The 22,937-nt window shown below is 47.9% G+C and overlaps 3 protein-coding genes across 3 annotated transcripts; 2 read left to right on the top strand and 1 right to left on the bottom strand.

The window, feature by feature from the left end:
- Window positions 1-2,417: 2,417 nt before the first annotated feature.
- Window positions 2,418-7,043, top strand: PHETA2 (PH domain containing endocytic trafficking adaptor 2). Its single transcript, XM_019734531.3, has 3 exons — window positions 2,418-2,786; window positions 4,144-4,226; window positions 4,728-7,043. The coding sequence occupies exon 3, from the start codon at window positions 4,796-4,798 to the stop codon at window positions 5,573-5,575; it is 780 nt and encodes a 259-aa protein (XP_019590090.3). The 5' UTR covers window positions 2,418-2,786; window positions 4,144-4,226; window positions 4,728-4,795; the 3' UTR covers window positions 5,576-7,043.
- Window positions 7,044-7,196: 153 nt separating this feature from the next.
- SMDT1 (single-pass membrane protein with aspartate rich tail 1) lies at window positions 7,197-10,464 on the top strand. Its single transcript, XM_019734534.3, has 3 exons — window positions 7,197-7,588; window positions 9,052-9,192; window positions 10,232-10,464. The coding sequence occupies exons 1-2, from the start codon at window positions 7,403-7,405 to the stop codon at window positions 9,187-9,189; spliced, it is 324 nt and encodes a 107-aa protein (XP_019590093.2). The 5' UTR covers window positions 7,197-7,402; the 3' UTR covers window positions 9,190-9,192; window positions 10,232-10,464.
- A 1,895-nt stretch (window positions 10,465-12,359) lies between these two features.
- On the bottom strand, window positions 12,360-17,505 carry NDUFA6 (NADH:ubiquinone oxidoreductase subunit A6). Its single transcript, XM_019734532.3, has 3 exons — window positions 17,334-17,505; window positions 13,288-13,403; window positions 12,360-12,570 (listed from the first exon to the last, which is right to left on the bottom strand). The coding sequence occupies exons 1-3, from the start codon at window positions 17,470-17,472 to the stop codon at window positions 12,439-12,441; spliced, it is 387 nt and encodes a 128-aa protein (XP_019590091.2). The 5' UTR covers window positions 17,473-17,505; the 3' UTR covers window positions 12,360-12,438.
- Window positions 17,506-22,937: the final 5,432 nt, after the last annotated feature.

The following is a 22,937-nucleotide window of genomic DNA, read 5'->3' as shown; positions in this document are numbered from 1 at the left end:
CCTTCGCTTGGATGGCGACTGGACATCTCAAACTTAACGAGCCCCAAACCAAACACCAGCCCCTTCCATATAATGGCAACTGTCTTTCCAGATGTTCAAGCCAAAACCTTGGAGTCCTTGCATCCCTTTCTCTCACTCCCCACATTCAGTCTCTCCGCAAACCCAGTGATCTCCCTGCAGAACCTATTTGGAACCTGGCCACCTCGCTACTCTCCCGGCCCCCGTCACATCTTAACTGGATTTGTTCAGCAGCCTACATTTCACCCACATTTATTCTCTCCACAGCAGCCAGGGTCACCCTTTAAAACATAGCTCAGGTCACTCCTCACTCAAGACCCTGTGATGTCTGTTCATCTCAATCTGGAGTAACAGGCCACACAGATCTACCAAGCCCCACCCCACATATTCTGACCCCATCTCCTACTGCTCTCCCCCTACCTCACCACTGCTGGGCCACACTGGCTCCCTTGCAGTTCCTCAAACACAATAGACCTCTGAGTCATGGAGTTGTCCCTCTGCCTGGACTGCTTATCCTCCAGATCTTGGCATGACTGGCTCCATCATTTCAAGTATTTCTCAGATGTCACCTTCTCAGTGAAGTGTACCCTGATGGTTCTATTTAAAATTGCAACCCCCCTACTCCTACAATTCCCAATCTCCCTTACCCTGCTCTCTATTTTCCACACCATGTACTACCTTCTAACACACTTATTATGGTTTATATTATTAATTGAATAAAATTTAGTGAGGAAGAGGTAATACACAGAAAATAAAAGCATGAGCATTGGGAAGTTGTCTATAGTGGTTAGTGCTATAATGAAAATACAACCCGGGGATGTGATAGACTTGAGGGAAGATGACTTGAGGGTAGGCCTCCCCAAAATGTGCTACTTTGGCATGTGGATTATTTTGAGCTGAAGGCAATTGTGACCCTGCAGGCTCAGGAGAAACTCCAGTGCCCCCCACAACTACCTAGAAGAATTTAAATTAGGGGCCTTGCCCATAATAAGTGTTATTACCAGAAATAATGTGTTATGGCCTATCTAAGGCAGGGCAAACATCTAATTAGTGAACAATCCGTTCTTCTTATTGATCTGCAAATTCCTACTGATCTCCTCCCCTTGAAGCCCCAGGCCTCTAACCATATTCCTTACCTCAGGATGTTATATATACCTGTTTTCCCTTTCTGTCTCTGAACCTCTCACTTACATGGGATCTCTGACTCTCTCTTGTATGTGGGGCTCCTGTACCTACGAATGTAATTAAATTTGGTTATTTTCTCTTGCTGATCTGCCTCACGTTGATTTAATTATTAGACCAGCCAAAAGAACCTAGAAGGGTAGAGGAAAGTTTCTTCCTCCCCCACACAGCCTATTTTACATACATGCTCTGGCAGGGGACATCTGAGCTGAGACCTAATTGATGTGAAAGAGCCCTGAAGGTTAGAGCTGAGCGGTAGGGATGAGAAGGAAAAGCGTTCTAGGCTGCAGGAACTGCAAGGGGAGAAGCTCTGAGTGGGAACCAACCCTTCACACACCGATGTTCTGAGCTCCAGGGCCACAGGGAAACCCCAGCTTCCTGCGTTGGATTGTGCTTCCCTGCAGCCTTCACCACAGGCTTAGTTTTGCTTTTATTCTGGGAGGCAGCAAAAGTTATACTCAGAGACTGATCCTGTTTTTGCCAACAATTTATTTAGCACAGGTTCCTTGTGGGAATTATAACAATTTCACAATCCAATAGCATACAGGATAGTATATCTTAATAAACCAAATAAAGAACACACTCCAAACAAATGACAGATTAATCACACGATTGTTCCAGGAAAGAGGAGGTGAAGGAATAATGTCCATATAATATGAGGTGTGCCTTTTTATATGAAGAAGTACTCTGGAGACTCAGTGACAAACCAAAGAGCTGATTTCCAAGTGTGGACACAAAAGTAAAAGTGCCTGTTGCTGGAGCACTTGCTGCTAGGGAACCAAGACGCCAGCTGCTGGGAAGATTGTCACTTCTGAGAGTGCTCCAAGGTTTAATACCACAATTCACGAGAATCGGCCCTGGCGACAGGTAGGAGCAAATGCCTCAAGGGGCAGTTTTTAGGTTATGAAAGAGTTGCCTTACCCAAACCGAAACTCTCAAATAGTCCCTCACTCTCCGTATTTGTAGTCGAAATGTCCCCTTGCCATAGTTGCTTCTCCACAGGTTCTTATCAATAAGCCCCACAGCAGGTTCCATCAGCAGCTGGGCTGCTGACTGCTTATCAACAACAGATGTAGAATAAGGACATCCTGGCCCGACTTCATACTTATATCAAAGCAACAAGTAGATTTGAAATCATATTAGACCAATGCACAACACAGGCCTACCCGTGGACAGAACCTGGGCGGAGGCTGCGAGTAGCGCAAGCAGAAACGGGTAACACCAGAAGCAGAGATCTGGACACTGGGGGCCCAGCTGAGTGGTCAGGAAGCTCGGTCGGGCCTTGCGGGCTGAGTAGGAGCCCGCCCAGAGGAGGCGCCCGGGCGGGCGAGGCCTAAAGAGGCTTGGCTGCGGCAGAAGTGGGCGTGGCAGGGCGAGGGGGACTGAAGGGGGAAAGAGGACTCCGAGTTCTCCCCGCAGGGAGGTGGGGGTGGCTCAGTCCCAGGCCTGCCAACCACTGGAGGTGGGACCCTGGGTTCGAGGCCGCCCGCCCCTGACCAGTTCTGTGGTTCAGGCAGGTCCCGACCTCTCCGGCCTCAGTTTCCCTCCCGCGTGAATCAAGGGGCATCTTCACGGATCCAGACCTGGTGAGTCCCGGACAGGGAGACGTGGGGGAGGCAACTCGAGCTGCCCGGGTGGGGTCTCCCCTCTTCCTCAGCAGGGTTGGGAGACGAGATCACCCCGGGGAGCGGCCGCAGCCCAGCCCGCCGGCCACCCTCCTGGGCTTCGGCGCGCTGGGCGGCGCGGAGGTGAGAGAGGGCCCGGCGGGCTCCGGGAGGAGGCGGCCTCCAGGAAGGCGTGGCTCGCGGGGACGTGGCAGGACATCCCCTTTGCGCTGACGGGGAAACCGAGAGAGCAGCCGCCGGCGAGTTCTCGATGTGGAGACTCCTGTTTCAGGGTCCACCGCGGTGGCCACTGGCTAGTGGGTCCTGCGGCCCCAGCCCACTGCTCCTCCAACAAAAGAATCCGGAAAAATGCGGTGCGCATCGGCCTCCCACCGAGTGTGCTATCTGGACCTCGCAAGCTTGCGAGGGGTTGGGGGCAACACCCTTCCCCAGGCACACGGCAGAGGAGAGGGCACAGATCCGCGGGCTCCTGACCCTCTCTCTGCCTGCGCCCCAGTGCTGGGCCCAGGACAGAGATGAGGCCAGTCCTCCAGCAAACACCTGTGATCTCCTCCCCACCCGCGGACCCCCATCCGAGGTCCCTGCTTATTTCTCTCACAGATAGCCCTTATCGACCGTTTTTTCCGTTATTTATTATTTAATTAACTTTAAATCCATTTATTATTTTTTATTTTTGTCTGTTTGCATTGTGTTTTCCCCGCAAGAATGTAGGCTCCAGAAAGGAGGAACTTTGTTTTGTTAACTGTTGTAATCCCAGTTACTTCAACAAATACTTCCTGAGGGCGTCCCCGAGCCCTGCAGGGGGCTGGATATTGGGGATACACAGGGAGCAAAGCCAGGTCGGCCCCTAGACATTCTGGGGCTGGAGACAGCGCTGCAAACACAAAGGAAATCATTGTGGGATGAAGGAAATGAAAACAAATGAGGAGACAGCTGGTTGGGGCATCTTGGACCAGGCCACCTTGGCGATCAGGTGCCCCTTCATACAGTGAGCAGGGCAGGCCTCTCAGATTAGGTGATTTAAATTAAAGCCTACAGATAAACTGTGTGACAATGCTAGAAGGGAAAAAATTAGAAGCTATGAGGGCACTTGACTCTGACCTAGCCTCAGGGGGCAAGGAGCTAAGGTCTGAATAGTGAAGGTCAAGACAGTAGGACCCAGCCCCTTAAATTGCTCCTAGGAGCCTGGTGTGGGTGGGTAGAGAATTACTGGGCCAGGGAAGTCTTCCTGGAGGAGATGGTGGTTTTACTGGGCCCCAAAGGCTAAGAGTTCTCATTCTTTAGGATGAGTTGACTGGATTTGAGAATTATTTTGCAGGTGCACTGGGGTCACGTGGTCGAAGTGTTGAGCTCTGTGGCCAGACAAGAGAGGCTCCTGCCCCCACCTAGCAAGCTCTGCTGGTAAGTGGGTCATTGCCAAGACTTGCCCCCAGCAGGTGAGGGAATCAGGAGAACAAGTTCTGCTTCTCACTGGCCATGTGACCTTGTGCAGTTCACCTTCACTGCTCTAAGCCTTGATTTTCCATGAGTCAGGAGGGTCATGGAAACCTTGGAGGTTTGACCTCAGGGTTGGCACTAAGAGGCCCCAGATTAAGGGATAGTTTAAGCACAAAGGATTCTATGGGCTCGGGGTCCTGAAATGCTCAGCTGGGGCCTGTTTCTGGATTTTAAAAAGCCGTATCAAAGCCCTGCCATACCTCCTGGCCTGATACAATCACATTATTCTTCTCTCTGAGTCCTCTGATGTCCAGTGCTTTGCATGATACACTGAAAGAAAAGGCAAGGGAGATAGGCTCATTCCACTAATGAAGACACTGAGAGCCTCAAGGCACACAGCAAATCAGTAGAGGCCACAGGGTTGGAGCTAGGCCTCCTCCAGAGCCAATATTTTTTTCCCCACAGGGACACGGGGGCTTCCTCCCTCTCTGATTCGCGGTCACCTCTCTTGCCTCATAATTCATGTGGGAGCCATGAAGCTGAATGAGAGAAGTGTGGCCCACTATGCATTGAGCAACTCCCCAGCAGACCACATGGGCTTCCTGCGCACTTGGGGAGGCCCAGGGACTCCACCCACCCCCAGTGGCACTGGCCGAAGATGCTGGTTTGTCCTCAAGGGCAATCTGCTGTTCTCCTTCGAGAGTCGAGAGAGCCGGGCCCCACTGGGCCTGGTGGTGCTGGAGGGCTGCACGGTCGAGTTGGCTGAGGCTCCTGTGCCTGAGGAATTTGCCTTTGCCATCTGTTTCGATGCCCCTGGTGTGCGCCCACACCTGCTTGCAGCTGATGGGCCGGCAGCCCAGGAAGCCTGGGTGAAGGCACTGTCCCGGGCAAGTTTTGGCTACATGCGCCTGGTGGTGCGTGAGCTGGAGAGCCAATTGCGTGATGCCCGCCAGAGCCTGGCGTTGCATCGCCACTCATCCTGGAAGGCCATTCCCAGCCGCTGTAAGCCCCAGGCTCCTGACCACTTGTCTCGGGGCCTGGAGAACGGTTACTCCCTCTCCAGGGATTGCAGCTCTGTAGGTTTGGCGGAAGAAGGGGGCAGCAGGCCAGCAGGGTCGGGCCTGGCTGAATGTGAGCTACAGGGCCCTACCAACCTCCTCCTAGGCAGGGGGCAGAGCCCTGTGTCCCCTGAGACCTCTTGCTTCTCTACCCTGCACGACTGGTACGGCCAGGAGATCCTGAAGCTAAGGCAGGGGTGGCTACAGAGGGCTCGGGGGAGCCACCCAGAATGTGAGGAACAGGATAGGCCCTGAGCCTGGGCCCTTACCGTTCTGCCCTTGTCCTGCTGGTCAGGACGCCAGGGCAATTCTTTTTCAGGAGTTTGATGTTCCAAAGTTGCTTTTCAAATTTTTTTTTGAGGGGGGTGTTTCTCTCCTTCCTGCTTTTTAGGCCTTCTCCAGGTTCTGGATATACCTTTGTGCCTGGAGGGGACTGAGGAATCATAACTTCCAACCCCTTTACTTCCTGAGGCCCAGAGAGGAAAGGTGGCTTGCTCAGCAGTCACAGAGTGAGGCCCAAGTTTCCTGACACAGTGCTGGACCGTTCCTCACTCAGGGGATATTAGTGAAATGGAGGAAGTGGGGAATAATATGACACGGCCACAGGCCACCCTGCCTTTGATCTACACACCAGACTCAGCCAGTTTCCAACCTGGGGAGTCTTGCGTGCATTTAGGTAACAGAAGCTGGCTTTGGGGACTGACATAACAGAGAAAGTGGATTTATTATATCATGTGGGTTTCTGGGGCTCAGCTCTTCCTGAGTGCTGGGAAGATTGGGCATGGAATCCCCACTCTACAGTCTGGGAAGGGCCCTTTGGAGGGAGAGGACTTTGGCCAATACAGAGGGGTTTATTCTGCTCAGAGAGTGTTAGGGCCCCATCCTTTCCCTCTCCCTGGCTGTCCTGTCAACAGATGGTGCTGGACATAGACCCAGGATAGGCTGGTAGCTTTTATGTCAGCAGAAATCCTTCCTGAACTCAGTCCACAGCAGTCAGCTCCTGGATCTGCCAAGTGGGAAGCTGAATAAAAGGTGGGCAGGCAGTGTGGCTCCCCAGGAAAGCCTATTTGTTGTTTCTCAGTCCTGGACATTCTGGGAGCTTGGGCATAGGATTCCTGGTACCCCATGATAAATTCTCTCCCCTGGGCTTTCTGCTCTTGAAACCACTTGGGAACTCATTTAAGGTCCTGCTTGTCACCTAATGTGTACCTGCCAAGACCTTCTCATTGCTACTCTCACCAGCAGGCCAGGTGTTTTCTTTTTCCGTTGTTCTGGGAGGTAAAGTGGCTGGCTCCATAGAGCCAGAGGCCAGACTGGCTTGATGCCCTAGGAGCATGGTGGCAGTGTGGGTGGGTGGCAGATGCAGAGAACGCCTCCCCGCCCCCCCCCCCCGCCCCCTCCCCGGATACATACAATCTGCCCCGTCTTAGCCTCTCTCTCCCTTACTGGGGTCTCTGGCAGCCTGACCAACGCACAACTAGGCCAGGAGGCTGCCGCTCAGAGCCTTAAAGCCCTGTGGCTGAGATGCTGGCCCAGGGTCCAGGACCCACTCCTGTCCGGCTTGTTTTGAGGAAGAAGGGCTGCCTTCCCAGCTCTGTAGAGGAGCTCCACAGCCCACTGCACCTTGTTTTATACAGATACTCCAGATATTCCATGCTTTTGCCTTTCTTATTGTTACAGTATTTTTTTGTACGATTAAAACACTAAGTTTTTTTATTACTCATTTCGGTTACTCAAGTTTATTTCAACGATCACTTGAGAGCTGCTCTGCCAAGCCCTGGCTGTCCTGGGTGGGGAAAAATGAAAGAAATATGAAGGCTTCACACGGACGACCGTAGCCGATGGTCCTGCCCACTGGGCCCGGAATGAGAGAGAAGGCGTCGTCCTCGTGACGTCACGGAGGCCCGTGACAAATGCCTCCTTCCCACGGCAACAAGAACTAGGCGAACTGCGCGAGTGTGAGGCTGGACCTCGCGTTTGATCCCGAAAGCCTCGCGAGGCTTGGGGCGGCGTTCTTCCCGAGGGCGTCACCAGGGCTAGACGCTGGGTGCCGGGTGCCGGGGGTAGGGGCGGAGCTGGGAGATGGCGCTCAGAGCGGCTCGCTGGCTGGCCTTGGCACCCGTCCGATCCGGGGCTCTTCGGAGCGGACCGAGCTTGAAGAAAGATGGCGATCTCTCTGCTGGACGGGGCGACTCAGGTCGGAGCCTGGTACCGTCGAGGTCAGTCATCGTTACTCGCAGCGGCGCCATTTTGCCCAAACCAGTGAAAGTGAGTGTCTTCCTGGAGGCGGGGTGAAGGGGCCGAGGCCAATCATGGTGGGGACTGTGTGCGGGTCGACGTTGATTGATAGGAATAGTGGCGAATCATAACGACCGTCTTAGGAAGCCGGCTCTAGGACAGTTTTGCGTTAATACGCTGCTAATTTTGACAGGTGGGAGGAAATGCTCGGGTTAGATCCGGATGTTGAGTTGGGTGTATGGAGACTGAAGATAGGGGGCAAGAACTGAGAAAGACAGCGTTTTGCACTAGTTTATCGTGAGCGCGGTGCCTAGATCTCTGGAGCACGAAGACTCAGAATTATGCATCCAGTATAGACAAGTCATGTAACCTCTGCCCTGTCTACCTCAGAGATCTTGGGATGAAATAACGACTTATGGGAGGACTTTGTCAATGAAGTGTACTTGAGATGGGCTTTATTTTTTATGAGTTTTGACCTAGTACTTAAATCATGTGATTTGCAGTCCTGAGGTATTCAGGGGATTATTACAATCACTCTTTTACAAATAGAGAATCAGAGGCCAGAGTGGTGAAGCCAGTGTCCAAAGCTAGCAGCTGAGTTAGGTCCTGGAATCCAGGTTTCCTGCTGGTACAACCTCCACCAGATCCTGTTTTTTCCACCACTGAATGCTTTCACATGTCCTTAGTACCCTTGGGGTTTTCTAAGTAAAACGGAAATCGTCCTTTATACCAAACAAGTTTGCTTTTTGACTCCAGGAGTGGGAATTACAAAATAAAAATTCTTAAAAGCTAGTCTAGCTTATGCGAGCTCGCAGACAAGTGAGTTCTGGGTTTTTTCAGAGCAAGAAGCAGGAAGGTGCAGGGTCCATGTTGGGGAAGAACATGCCTTATAAAAAGGCATAGCTGAAAAAAAGTTGTGGGTTTTTTTTGAAACTCCATAGGAAAATACAAGAGAAAATGTTGAGATTTCACTGAAACTCCCCAGTCCATCTAAATAGCTAGTCTTGCAGTGTGAAGACTATGCTCACTTTTCAGAATATACCTGTTTCTAAAATTTAATGTGGCAAAGTCAAATTTCTGTCACCAGGGAACCTATTAAAGAACTGTGTAGAATATCCTTTTGCTGTACATCTTTTTGTAATCCATTTCCATGTATTTAGTGTCTGTAAGTAGAGCTGAACTTTATTTCCACAGTCCAGTCCTCTTAGTACTTTCTCACCTATTTGTAGGTATCTGCAAGTAATTACCAGGTTGTACCTGAATTTTTTGATGTCTAGAGTGCCTTATACTTTTCTTTCTGGAATCCACTTTGATGGTTCTAAAGTCACTTTATCTATTTTTCTTGCTCTGAATTTTCCCAAGGACTTTAAAACCAAGTTGTTTATGATGGGTCTGGGGTCTATAGGAGGGAATGACCCTGAGAGGGCCAGGCCGTCTGCAGTCCTGCCACAGTGGGCTCTGGAGCTCACAGCCACTGCTCTGACCCTCTGCAGATGTCCTTTGGCCTTCTCCGTGTGTTCTCCATCGTGATCCCCTTTCTCTACGTCGGGACTCTTATTAGCAAGAACTTTGCTGCTCTACTTGAAGAGCATGACATTTTTGTTCCAGAGGACGATGACGACGACGACTAACCGGTAAGACTTGCTATTCCCTTGTGTGGACCAGGAGCAGGAAGGGGGTTGGAACGTCAGAACTGTGATGCAGTTTGGCCTGGTAGCAAGCACCATCTGGACACTCGAAGTGGAAGTACAGACCTTCAATGAATTGACTCCCTTGGTGGCTAATATTATTGTGCCTTTTCTGTTGGACGAGGGCAACTGTCTTTACTGACTTAAAATTCACTGGGATCTCTTCCAGCTACACTGCATTCCAGCCAGCCTTTTCATTTGCTCTGTGTACTCTTTCTCCATCCCCGAATTTTCTCGACAATTTAATATGCCTTGCACACCCACCAGACAGCTTCATTTCGGTGCTCCACATTGAAATGCACAAACTGCAGATCCTCACCAGACAGCCTGTACATGGGCACCAAGGCCTGGTCAGCAGTGCCCATGAGCCCTGCCCCCCGTGCCTGACACATTCAGCTTTCTTGTGTTGACTTGTGCTGTGTGACTGCATTACTGTCATCGATAAGGTCACTCCTGATTCCTTAGTCTGGCATTCAAGGCTTGCCATGATCTGGTCACACCTGTTATTCCAGCCTTTTCCATGTTCCCAACCACACACCTATGCCCAGTACTCACCATTTCTTGAGTTGCCCAGGCTCTCACTCCCAGGCATTGGCTCCCTGTTCCTCCCCCTGGGAAGGCTGTGTCCCACTGCTGTCTTATTTCCATCGATTCTTTAATGTAGTCTTCCCACGTTCCTCCATTTGAAAGTGACCGCTCATTCCTCTGACTGACCAGTACCTCTTTTGTGACACTCAGTATTATGTCCTTAAACATATACATACACCCCAGACTCTATTAGGTTGACCTGCTTGCTGGCAGGGAACATGCTTTTTCTACCTTTGGGCCCCCAGTGCCTGGTCTGGGGTGCATGCTCAGTAAACATATGATCAAACGTACTCAAAACTGCCTGTCTCCTGTTTGGTAGAACCACGCTGTGGAATTCTCAGTATGTGGATAAAGGCCTGCTCTGTTGTCCAATTCACAGCTGTTTTCCTTTCTTCAGGTCATGGAGAAGTAAATGGGGAAGCCCTGAGTTAGGAAATGGTGATGCTCGCAGCCTCTCCTCCTTGCCTGTCAGCAGAAGGGCCCCGGGAAGGCCCTCAGCCTCCTAACTCCAGTGAAGCCTCCCGCATGGTTCGTGACCACAGCCCAGATTCCCAGGCTCTGGGAGGTTCCGAGATGTGCTGTCCAATGAGCACCAAGCAAATGATGAATAAACATAATACACTTCAGCTATGTATGACTGATGGCCGCAGTTCCTCAGTGTGAGTAGGCTCTGGTTCAGGGGTGTCCAAACGTTTTTTGTTTTTTTTTTATTGGGGAAGGGGAACAGGACTTTATTGGGGAACAGTGTGCACTTTCAGGACTTTTCTCCAAGTCAAGTTGTTGTTCTTTTCAGTCTTAGTTGTGGAGGGCGCAGCTCAGCTCCAGGTCCAGTTGCCGTTGCTAGTTTCAGGGGGCATAGCCCACCATCCCTTGCGGAAGTCGAACCGGCAACCTTGTGGTTGAGAGGACATACTCCAACCAACTAAGCCATCTGGGAGCTCAGCGGCAGCTCAGCTCAAGGTGCCATGTTCAATTTTAGTTGCAGGGGGCGCTGCCCACCATCCCTTGCGGGAGTCGAGGAATTGAACTGGCAACCTTGTGGTTGAGAGCCCACGCTCCAACCAACAACTGAGCCATCCGGGAGGCAGCTCAGCTCAAGGTGCCGTGTTCAATCTTAGTTGCAGGGGGCAGAGCCCACCACCCCTTGCGGGACTCGAGGAATTGAACTGGCAACCTTGTGGTTGAGAGCCCACTAGCCCATGTGGGAATCGAACCGGCAGCCTTCGGAGTTAGGAGCACGGAGGTCTAACCGCCTGAGCCACCGGGCCGGCCCCCAAACGTTTTTTAGCGTTTTTCACCAAGGGCCATATGCGGTAAAATACACGAACAGCCGGGCCACTCACTCGAGGTGAAGTACGTATTGCCTCACCTGGTTTATTTAAGTAAACTAAATATATTTTTGGAATTTGCTGCTGGCCAATTAACAATGGCTCATGGGCCACAGTTGGTCCGTGGGCGGCAGTTTGGACACCCCTGCTCTAGCTGTTACCCTTTCTTTCTTGTCTGTGTTGTCCTTTCTCCAGTAGGCCTTTGATTTACTACCTGGGATCTCCAGGCCTCCTATGGACCCATAATTATTGGGCCTGCGACCTATTTTCATTATTAACAAAAGCTTCACAGGAACTGCCTGTGGCGCTTTTTCCTCAGTAAAGCTGCACAGGCTAACCAAACCCTCAAGCTTTTTTTGTGCTGAGTAACACGGGCTAATTGTCACATGCCAATCATAAGAGCTTTGATTGTTCATTTAAAACTACTTGAAAATATGATTATTAGAATGGGTCTGTCACTTGGGTTCCTTAGGTGAAAAGATAAAGGGGTTGTTGGTACTGAAAAATTGGGGAATGCTCAGGGTGACTGAACCCCTTTCTCCAGCAGTTACACTGTCCAGGGAAGGAACAGAGAAGACTAACATCCAAAGCAGAGGTCAGTTCTTTAACCTGGGTCAACATTTATTCTGTCACTTTAGAGCTACAGCCATTTGCAAAAACAGCTGGAATATTTCTGTTCTGTGTGCTGTGAACAGCTGTGTCCCTAGCAGGGAGCCTAAGTGAGTAGGAAATGAATTTCATTGTAAGGACCCTGTGTTTGTTGCAGATAGAGGGGCTAGGCCTCTGAGCAGCCATTTTCTTCAAAATCCAGGGAAAAATAGCCCAGCTTGTCAGCTTTACTTCTGTGCCTTAGCGCTGCTCTGACCCCCTCCAACAGCAAGAGCCGGCTAATTCTGCTAATCTGGGCTATGACACTCTGCCATCCAATCCCGGAGGCTGTAGAAACACAGCTAAATTAACGAAGTCATCTAGCCTCAGACTTAGTATGACAGTTTCAGAACAGATGGCCTCATCGTTCCTGTTTACTAACATGCGAGGCTCTGAGAAAAGAGAATCCAATCTAATTTACAGGAAACACCACACTTCAGGAAAAGGGAAAGAACAGGTGGTGTGTATACCCCTGCCCCACTTGTTCACGCAAAAAGTGAGAGAGACTGCAGAAACAGAGCTTCCCATTGCTTCAATGGGATCCTGTCATGAAGTGATCATCATACATTGAGTTTATTTGTGCTCTAAAGGATTTAAATATCAACATGCACCTTTCCACTGAGTGACTTCATGGGTCATGGCCAACATAGAACTTGGACAGGAAATCCTTTGGCCTAGGCGCTTCTGTTTCATGGAAGAACCGCATAATATGTGTCCGCTGCTTCCACACGTTAATCGTCTCCTCCAGTTCCATCTTTCCCTGCACAAGTGAAGGGAGAGGTTGTCAGTCAAAGTGGTTGAGTGCAAGGGCACGACACTGAAGGCCAGGATGCTATTCTCCACGCTGGCACTGACTCGAGTGCCCGTGGGGAAGGAAGGTACTCAGTCTAGACCACAGTTTCTCATCTGGAAAAGGAGGTGGTTGGACTAAATGATCTCTGAGGCCTTTCAAATAGTCTTTAACGCTGGCTAACTGGCCTAAGAGGAGAGACCTACAGGTCCATAGGCCGCTCCCCATGCTGCCTCACCTGAGTGGCTTAACTTGTATTTCTGCTTCACATTTCTTCCAGGTCATTTACTGGTCCATGCTACAGCTCCCACTGATGTCAGTGTCACTCACTAGGGAGACAGAATCAGGGCCAGGATTTGACTCCATTTACACAGGACTTGGCCAACTGGCCGCCAGGGGAAGCACTGACTTCTAGGGATGAGGTTCAAGACGAGTTCAAACTTTCCTCTCTGTATCTTTTTTTAGTTATAAAATGCAAGCCCCAGTGAATTTTCTCTTGAACAATCTTACAGTCGATTTAACCAGGAGATAACCTCCAAGTTCAACTGTTCCTTTGAGACACTAAGCACCAGTTGCTGGCCCAGTAGTTGCTTTTCAAACTTGGAGACAAAAACATTCATATGGGAAGACTGAAAAGCTCTGGACAAGCGGACTGCTCTTCTGAGTCGCTCCGGGAGGGGGAGTTACCTTGATGACCAGAAGATCAACCACCCTGGGGTCTGTGACGTGGGCGTTCTTCAAAAACATCTCTCGGACTTTATCCCGTCCCTGTTTCACAGAGATGTCTAGCTGGAATAAGTTCACTAAAGAGAAAACATGATTCAGGGTAGAAATGATATGGTTAAGACACGTTTTTAAGAAATTGAGTCAATGGATATTCATTGAACCCTTAGAGGTTGCCCGTTCACTCCACTCACCCAACGTGAGACTGATCCCTAAGCGAGGTGCTTGAGGATGTGAAGAAGTATGAGACATGGCAGCTGCCCTCGAGGAGCTTCCATTTTGTTGGGGAGACTAGACCACTGCACTTGAAGGGCAGGATAGCATCGTTCAAGGGTAAGAACCCGAGTTCAAACCCCAGCTCTCATTTCTCAGCCGTATGATGCTGTGTACATTGCTTCCCTCTGCCTGAGTGCATGTATCAAGTACGAGGGAAACGAGGGTCCTAATAGCGGATGTAACTCCAGAGCTGTCATGAGGATTCTGAGACAACGCGAGATCCTCAGAACAGTGCCTGGCGTGCTCTCAATAAATGTTAGGTTATTATATGGAACATTTGGCAAAAGATGATGGGTCAAAAGTAAGGTAAAATGATGGGGTATAGGTTTGTGCACCACACAAACTTGGAGTTGAGGGAGACTGCTGAGGGTTTGTGCAGGGAGGGAAGGCTTCAATCCAGCAAGCAACTCCCACCACATTAGGTTACTGGGGGAAGGGGAGAGGAGTTGATGCCGCACCTGTTCTCCCGGTCTTCAATTCTAATCGGAGGGACTGCCATCCATGAATTCAAACAAAATCACAGTATTTAGCAACCCCTGATTAAGTAAGTGCCTAAAATAGTGGCGCAGACTCTGACTGGGGACTTCAGATGAGGCATATGATGTCCTTTGAAAATGCGGGTTTAGTCATCTGTAACCCCATCCGCTGGCGGTTAGCCTCCAGTGGGTTTGCTGGTGACAGCAAGGGCAGGAACGGGGCCTGGTGTGGTAGGTGGGATACGGATAGAGAAGGGGCACAGCAGGCTGAGGGGACAGCAGAAACAAGGCTCTCAGGCTAGCGTGAGCATTGTGATGGGGGAAGGAGACCATGTTCTCCTTTGCTGAGGACGCCTTGTGTTGTCGCTCCTGCGACATGTCCATTCTGGTCTACAGAATGATCTGAAAACCACTATGGGCTGAGTCAGTGACTGCATATATCAACAATAAGTCTGTAACTATTCTCAGAACTTACTGACAGATAGCAGATAGCAACATAAAGCTTCTGCTGAGGGAAATACCACAGCATGCTGCAGAGAGCAATGTTTCGGATCCAACCATGGAAGACACAGTAGCAGAAACCGAACAGGAGAAAGTGCATCCCAACTTTATAGGTAATCACTCAGTAGAAGGGACTCAATAACCAGCAGCAACAGCCTCTCACAGGGAGCCGATTATACACATCTCTCCCCAAATCTGCCTTCACTTTGGTAGCTTAAAATGAACATGGGAAACGGTAAACATAAATCTAGGTTTCCCTCCAGAGAGTTGGTCAAACACTAGTATCATATTAGGAGTTTTAGAAAACAGCACGCAAAGGGATAAGACGAAGAGATACAAAAACAAATGCAAACTAATATGGATCCTGGAATGAAGCGTCTACTGCTTCAGGGGAGTCAGGCCTAGAGCACTGTGGGGGATTGCCTCAAGTCCACCACTGGCCCCTGGCCAACTCTGGCCTGGGATCCAGGTTGTTTACTGTTTCAAAATTTACAATTGGTGTTCTTTTAAGGAAAGAAATAGGAGGGATCTTCCCCTGCCCTTTCCTGCTTGTTTGTGTCAGATTCCTGCCCAACCTTGGGAGAAGAAAACAAGGAGCCTCCAGGCACTAGGGGAGCTGGTGCCCATCCTTCCCAGTCCTCAGGACCTCCTGAACCACACTCCAGGGCACTGGGTGCATGCAGCTTAGGAAACTGTCACACGTACAAATGCAAAGTTCTGCTTACAATGTCAGATCCCTGAATGGCCATCCTCCCAGGTTAAGAAGACCCCTTGTTTCTAGAGACAAATGCCATAGCTTTATCCTAGGGTCCTTCCATCATAACCCCCTGAACACATCCCTCTACCAGTGAGAAAGGCAGTGGGAAGGCAAACAGGAACAGTCTAAGCTATAGCCTGCTGAATGCTCCTTGGTCTAAATTAGTGGTTCTCAGCCCAGTGGTGATTTTGTCACCTATCCCCACATAGACCATCTGGCAATGTCCAGAGGCATTTTGGGTTGTCACAGTTAGAGGGAAGAGTGCTACTGGCATCTAGTGGGTAGAGCCCAGGGATATTGCTAACATCCTACAATGCACAATATAGCCCCACACACAACAAAGAATTATCCAGCACAAATGTTGCTATTAAGAAACGAGTAAATCAATTCCAACTGTTCCCTACCTGAGTCCTCCCAGCAACAAGAAAGGGTTCTGGTCACTCACAGAAGTCTTTTGCTAGGCAAACATTGTTTTGAAACATCTGAATTTTGAACACACTACACACACTAGCTACTGTCACTCCCCACGCCTATTCACCAATCCCCTGGAGGCGTTTGAATTTGCAGGCCCTGAACCAGTAAGTAGTTCGTTCACGCTCCCTGCATAGCAGCCCATGGATGTACGTTCTGGTCATCAACAGTCTCTCAAAAAGTCAGCTTGAGGACAGGAATGCTGGCGCAGTCACAGTTCCTATACATCAAAGCACTGGGTTCTGCAAGGAGGCTCCTGTTAAGGTAAGCCCTGTAAGTAACAACGATGATAATAACAATAGTAGCGGCCAACATTTAATGAGTGCCTAAGTGCCAGGCCTTATCCTAAGCACTTTATATAAACCTATTTAATATGGTAACTCTCTGAAGAAGGCACTATTGTTATCCTCATTTTACAGATGAGGAAACTGAGGCACAGCAAGATGAAATAACCTGCTGAAGGTCACAGCCAGTAAGGCCCTGGAGCAGGGCCTGGAAGCAAGTTCAGTAACCAGACTCTACTGCTTTTCACACACAGGCAGGGAAAGGGCAGCCCTGACAGATGCTAGGCTGCCTCAGCATGCCTAAAAACACCTTCCCTCTCAGAGTAGTGGTGATGGTCTACATTAAAACACCTAAAACAAAAGAAAATATCCAGTGCCTGACGTTTGTACTGCCCTTGACAGTTTAGAAAGGATTTTTCCCAACCTTTCATCAGGTACACTGGGCAGCACTGGGGGATGCCAAGATAAGAAAACAAAGTCTCTGCACCCGAGAACTTATATTTTAATCCATCAGGTGTACAAATTGGTTCTCTGACATCTAAGTGATTGCAGGGGTTCTGAAGTAGTAGAGGGCAGGCCAGCTGGGGGTGGGGGGAGGGGTTCCTAAGGTAGAATATAGGGAGCAAGGCTTGGGAGACTGAAGTGGGCAGGGGAGGTCATCTCACTGCGGCGGGTTCTGGAAGAGGAACCACTGACTTACGGATGACCTTGGGAAAGTCACTTCCCTTCTCTGGTTCAGTTTCTTTTTGTGTGAGGGATGTGGGAACCAGATGATCGCTCAAGCCCTACAACCACTTTGCTTATACATACAACCTATGGAGTCTCTAAGTATATTCTGGAACGCTGGAGTTGACCCTGGCTTTCAGATCCACTCCGGGCTAGCTCTGGGCCTCGGATGTGTCACTTAGAGACTCACGGTGCCTCAGTTCCCTCCCTTATAAGTATGTCATTGACAATCCTTCCCCTCCCTCCCAGGGTTTAAGTAAGAATTAAGGGGGAATATGGGAGCCAAAGCTCCGAGGGCGCCTAGAAGCGCAGTACGGATGCTGGGCACTGCTGGTCTGACCCCGGCGTCACCGCCAGGTCGGGTCCACCAAGGCTCGGGTGACCCTCCTCCCCTGAAGCACGCGGAGTCTCCTCTGCCCAAGTTGGCGACCTCAGCTCGGCTGGGGAGAATCGGAGGCCCGCACGGATACGACCTTGGGTGGCTGCCTCCGGGGCCCCGCGTACGCCGATGCCTCTCACCAGCGTTCGGCACCTCTCGATACCAGGCGCGGTAGAGCTCGCGCACCCTCCGCTTGGCCTCGTTCATGTCCCGGCTGAAAATGGGTTTCACCGAGGTACTGGCCGCAGCACCAACTCGGCGGAGGCCGCTCGCCGCCATCTTGCTATAGAAACTACCCCCCAACCCGTGCGGCCGAAGACTGACAATCTTTTCTCATTGGCTAAGGTTGAACGCCACGCCCCCAAGCTTCATGGGTGGGCGGGAGGATGGCTCTGGGGCTCTCTGATTGGCCAGGAGGCCTCTATCTGTGGGAGATGATCGGCTGGTGGGGGCTGCGGAAGCTCACTTGCGGAAACGAAAGCTCGCGCGGTGGACGGCCTAGCCGTTGCCGACGGCGCCGCCAGGGGGCGCTCGGGCCTCAGGCTGGCCGCTGGGTCGCTGGAGTTGACCCTCGGCCGTGGGCTGCTGCCTGGTCTCCCAGCGTCCAGCCGGCGAGTTGCCCGCGGCGCTCGTGTGGTTGCGCCCCTTGGCCCGCTGGCCTCGCGGAGCTGCCTTGGTCAACTCCCCGGGCTCGGGCCGCGGGCCCCAAGGTGACGGCTGAGGCAGATAATGGCTCCTGGGGTACCGTTGCGCCGGCCTGGCCTCTCTGCGGATTTCCTGCAACTTTTTTTTGTTTGTTTCTATAAGCCAACTCTTTCGAATCGCGGTATGGATGTGAAAGCGCTTTACTGGCCTTTGCTTCTCTGTTCTTCTCCACAGCCCGGTGAGGTCGGTTTATCCCAGCAGCTCCATTTTAGACAAAGACATGTTCATCCGAAACTCTGGATCTCTGAAAAACCACCCAGAATTTTGGAGCTGCGAAGAGCCTTAGATCGTCCATTCTGGGTATCTCTTCCCTGGCATTTTTCTTCTGAGGTTATCTCTGAACATGAAGGGGAGCCTGGAAGTGTGAAGGGAAAATAACTAACAACGACATGACAGGCGATGCACCTAGTCTTCTTAAATCTCATTGATTAGGTAGGTACTGTTAGCATGCTCATTTTACAAGTGAGGAAACAGGTGGTATCGAGGTCACTTGCCATGTTAAGTTCTCCCCCCTCCGACTCCTGCCTGAAGTTCATGGTCTTTTCTGAAAGTGCAGTTGACACGTACCTTGTGAGTGGTGGGGAAGGAGCAGGGGGGCCAGGGCTGAGCTGAGCTCTGGACTCTGGAGCCAGCATGGGGTATGGCTCTGCATCTAGCCCAGTCTTTCCCATCTTAAAGGGTTAAACATTTTGATTTGATTTTCCCTTTATTTTAAAATGTATCTGTACATTGAATGGAGTTATATCTATATCTATATCTATATCTATATCTATATCTATATATAAATGATAAAGCATGATAATAAAATGGCAACTTTTGAATCCCAGTATCCAACTTAAGAAATGGTGATATAATTAAGGTTTCTATGAAGCATACTATGTACCTGGTAACCACTGTTGTAAGTTCTCCAAGCACATACACTTGTTTAAGCCTCACAACACATCTGTGAGATAAGTGCTGTTTTACCCATCTTACAGATGAGAAAACTGAGGTACAGACTAAGTTACTTGACAGCATTAGGTTGAGACCCAGGTGGCTAGCTCCAGAGTATGTGCTCTACCACTCATAGTACTTATATCTACTTGTGTAATTCTAACCTGGTCCATACTCCTGCCTCCTCCAGGAGTAACCACTATCAGGAATTTAGTGTTTAATATTCCTTTTCATAAAAACAAACAAACAAAAAAACAACTCTAAAACAACCCACAAACTGGGAGAAAATATTTGCAAATCATATATTCCATAAGGGACCTGTATCTAGAATATATAAAAGGCTCTTGCAATGATTAAAAGAAAACAGCTAAATGAAAAATGAGCAAAGGTGAAGTAGCAGATGAGGATGTGAAGTAGTAGGAACGCTGTCTCATTCATTGCTGGTGAGAATGCAAAATCATACAGCACTTTGGAAGACAGTTTAGCAGTTTCTTACAAAACTAAACATACTCTTACCATATGAGCCAGCAATCACATTCCTTGGTGTTACCCAAATAAATCGAAAACTTGTGTCCACAGAAAATCTGCACATGGATGTTTATATTCATAATTGCCAGAACTTGGAAGCAACCAAGAAGTCCTTCAGGAGGTTAATGAATAAATTATGGTACATGCAGACAATGAGATACTCTGTGGTGCTAGAAAGAAATGAGTTATCAAGCCATTAAAAGACATGAAGGAAACTTAACTGGGTATAACCATGTGAAAGAAGCCCATCTGAAAAGACTACCTACTTTGTGATTCCAGCTATATCATGCACTGGAAAAAGGCAAAACTATGGAGACAGGAAAAGATCAGTGATTGGCAGAGACTGGGAGGAGGAAGGAATGAATAGGTTCAACACAGAGGGTTTTTAGGGCAGTGAAACCATTCTGTATGGTACCACAATGCTAGATACACGTCAGTATACACTTGTCCAAACCCATAGAGTGAACCTTAATGTAAACTATTGACTTCGGTTGACAGTGATGTATCAGTGTAGGTTCATTGATTCTAACAGATGTACCACTGTGGTGAGGGCTGTCGACAGTAGGGGAGGCTGTGTGTGTGTGTGTGTGTGTGTGTGTGTGTGGAGGGGGTAAAGGGCATGTGGGAACTCTTTGTACTTTTCACTCAGTTTTGCTGTGAACCTAAAACTGCTCTAAAAAAAAATATATATATATATATATATATATATTTTAAAACCATACTCCCACATTGTTTATTATTATTATTATTGGGAATATTGGGGAACAATGTGTTTTTCTAGGGCCCATCAGCTCCATGTCGTTTTTCGATCTAGTTGTGGAAGGCTCAGCTCAGCTCCAAGTGTAGTCGCCGTTTTCAATCTTAGTTGCAGGGGGCGCAGCCCACCATCCCATGCGAGAATTGAACCGGCAACCTTGTTGTTGCAAGCTCGCGCTCTAACCAGCTGAGCCATCCGGCCACCCCTCTGGAAGCTGAGTGGCAGCTCATTGTCTTCAATCTAGTGTGGAGGACGCAACTCGCTGGCCCATGTGGGAATCGAACCAGCAACCCTGTTGTTCAGAGCTCACGCTCTAACCAACTGAGCCATCCGGCCGCCCCCCAAAAATATATATATTTTTTTAAATTGGAAAAGGATTTGAATAGCTATTCCTCCAAAGAAGATATAACAGATGACCAATAAGTACATGAAAAGACATTCGTCATCATTGGTCATTAGGTACATGCAAATCAAAACCATCAGATACCATTTCTCACCCACTAGAATGCCTAGAATAAAAAAGACAGACGATTGTGTTGGTGAGGATGTGAAGAAGTAGGTACCCTCGTACATTGCTGGTGGGAATATAAAATGGTACAGCCACTTTGGGAAACAGTCTGGTAGTTTCTTAAAAAGTTAAACATAGACTTACTACATGATCCAGCAATTCCCACCCTAGGTAGCTACCCAGGAGAAATGAAAACATTTGTCCACGCAGAGACTTGTATGTGAATGTTCATATCAGCATTATTTACAATAGCCAAAAATAGAAACAACACAAAAGTCCATCAACTGGATGGACAAGAAAAAAAGTGGATAAACAAAATGTGGTATATTCATACAATGGAATACTCTTCAGCCATGATAAACCTTGAAAGCATTATGCTCAGTGAAAGAAGCTAAACACAAAACCCATAGTGGATAATTCCACTTATTGTGAAGGGTACAGAAAAGGCAAATCTATATAAGTAGAAAGTAGATTAGTGGTTGTAGGGGCTGAGAATGGAAATGAGTGGATACAGCATGACATTTCTGTTTAGGCTGATGGAAATGCTCTAAAATTAGTGGTGATCGTGTACAACTTTGTAAATATTCTAAAATTAATTGAATTGTACACTTAAATGGGTGAAGGGTAAATTTAATGGTATGTAAGTTATTAGGTTGGTGCAAGAGTAATTGCGGTTTTTGCAATTATTTTTAATCTTTTAAACTGCAGTTACTTTTGCACCAACCTAATAGATCTCAAAACTGTTGGAAAAATGGTCTCTGATGATTTTTCAAATATCTAAAGTCCAGTGTATTTTAATGATAGCTTCTTGTTCTCATAACCTTAAAAAAGAAAAGAAAAATCCTCCTTATTAAAAACAACAATTTTGGAAAATTTGGAAAGGGCAGCATGATACAGAAAGTAAATATCCTCTATGGAGTTAGAGGCAATGTGGTATACAGTGAAAAGAATTTTACAGTCAGTCCTTGCTACTACCAGTTTCAAGCTGTATGTCAAGTTATCTTTAACATGAGTCTTTATTTCTCTAGTATAAGTGTCCAGGAGTGCAATTGCTGGGTCATATGTTTGTTGTATATTTAGTTGTTTAAGAAACTAGCATTTTGTTTTCAGAGCAACTGTACCATTTTACATTCCCATTAGCAATGTATGAGTGAGATCCAGTTTCTCCACATCCTCTTCTGCATTTGGTCCAGCAACATTTTTATTTTAGCCATTCTGCTGGTATGTACGATATCTCGTTGTTTTCATTGGCGTTTTCTTAATGGCTGGTGAGGTTAACCAGACTTTCACATGCTTATTTCCCGTCTTATATTCTCTCTAGTGAAATGTCTTTTTGCCCACTTTCCAATTAGGTTACATGTTTACCTGTTGAGTTTAGAGAGTTCTTTATATATTCTAGATACTAGTCTTTTGTCAGATATGTGTTTGCAAATATTTTCTCCTACTCTGTAGCTTGTTTTTAAAATCTTTTCAGCAGGGTCTTTCACCGAGCAAAAGTGTTTAATTTTGTTGAAAGCCAATTTATCATTTTTTCCCTTTTATGGATTGTGCTGTTGCTATCAAATTTAAAAACACTAGCCCTAAATCCAGAAGATTTTCTATGATTTTTTTTTTTTAAAATTATGTTTTACATTTAAGGACCTGATCCATTTTGAGTTAATTTTTGTATAAGTTGTTAGATTTAGTCAAGGTTCATTTTTTTTCCTTAAGGATGTCCAATTACTCCTGAACCATTTGTTGAAAAGCCAGCTTTCCTCCACTGAATTGCTTTTGCACCTTTGTTTAAAATCAATTGACAGTATATGGGTCTATATCTGCACTCTATTCTGTTTCGTTTATCTTGACATCAACAATCTCATACTGTCTTGATTACTGTCCAGCTTTTTTTTTTTTTTTTTATGGCTATTCTAGATTCTTGGTATTTCCATATGAATTTTAGAAACACCACATTGATTTCAACAACAGCAAAAGGCTTGCTAGGATTTTTATGGCTGGATCTTTAGATCACTTTGAGAGTGGAGTTAACATCTTAATACATTGAATCTTCTGGTCCATGACCATGGTATATCTCTTCATTTATTTAGGTGTTCCTTAATTTCTCTTGGCAGTGTCTTGTAGTGTTTAGTGTACAGATATCGCACACATGTTTTGTCAGATTTTTCCTGAAGTGTTTCATAGTTTTCATGGTACGACAAATGGTATTTTTAAAAATTTCAATTCTCAATTTTTCATTGCTATTATATAGAAGTAGCATTGATTTTTATTTTTAGAACAGTTATAGGTTCACATTGACTTTTGTATATTGATCTTATA

Source organism: Rhinolophus sinicus, chromosome 1 (genome assembly GCF_057876585.1).
Source record: "Rhinolophus sinicus isolate RSI-liver-muscle chromosome 1, RSI-T2T, whole genome shotgun sequence".
Classification (NCBI taxonomy): Eukaryota; Metazoa; Chordata; class Mammalia; order Chiroptera; family Rhinolophidae; genus Rhinolophus; species Rhinolophus sinicus.
Note: the sequence above shows the minus strand (reverse complement) of the source record. Positions and strands in the feature narration are given on the sequence as shown.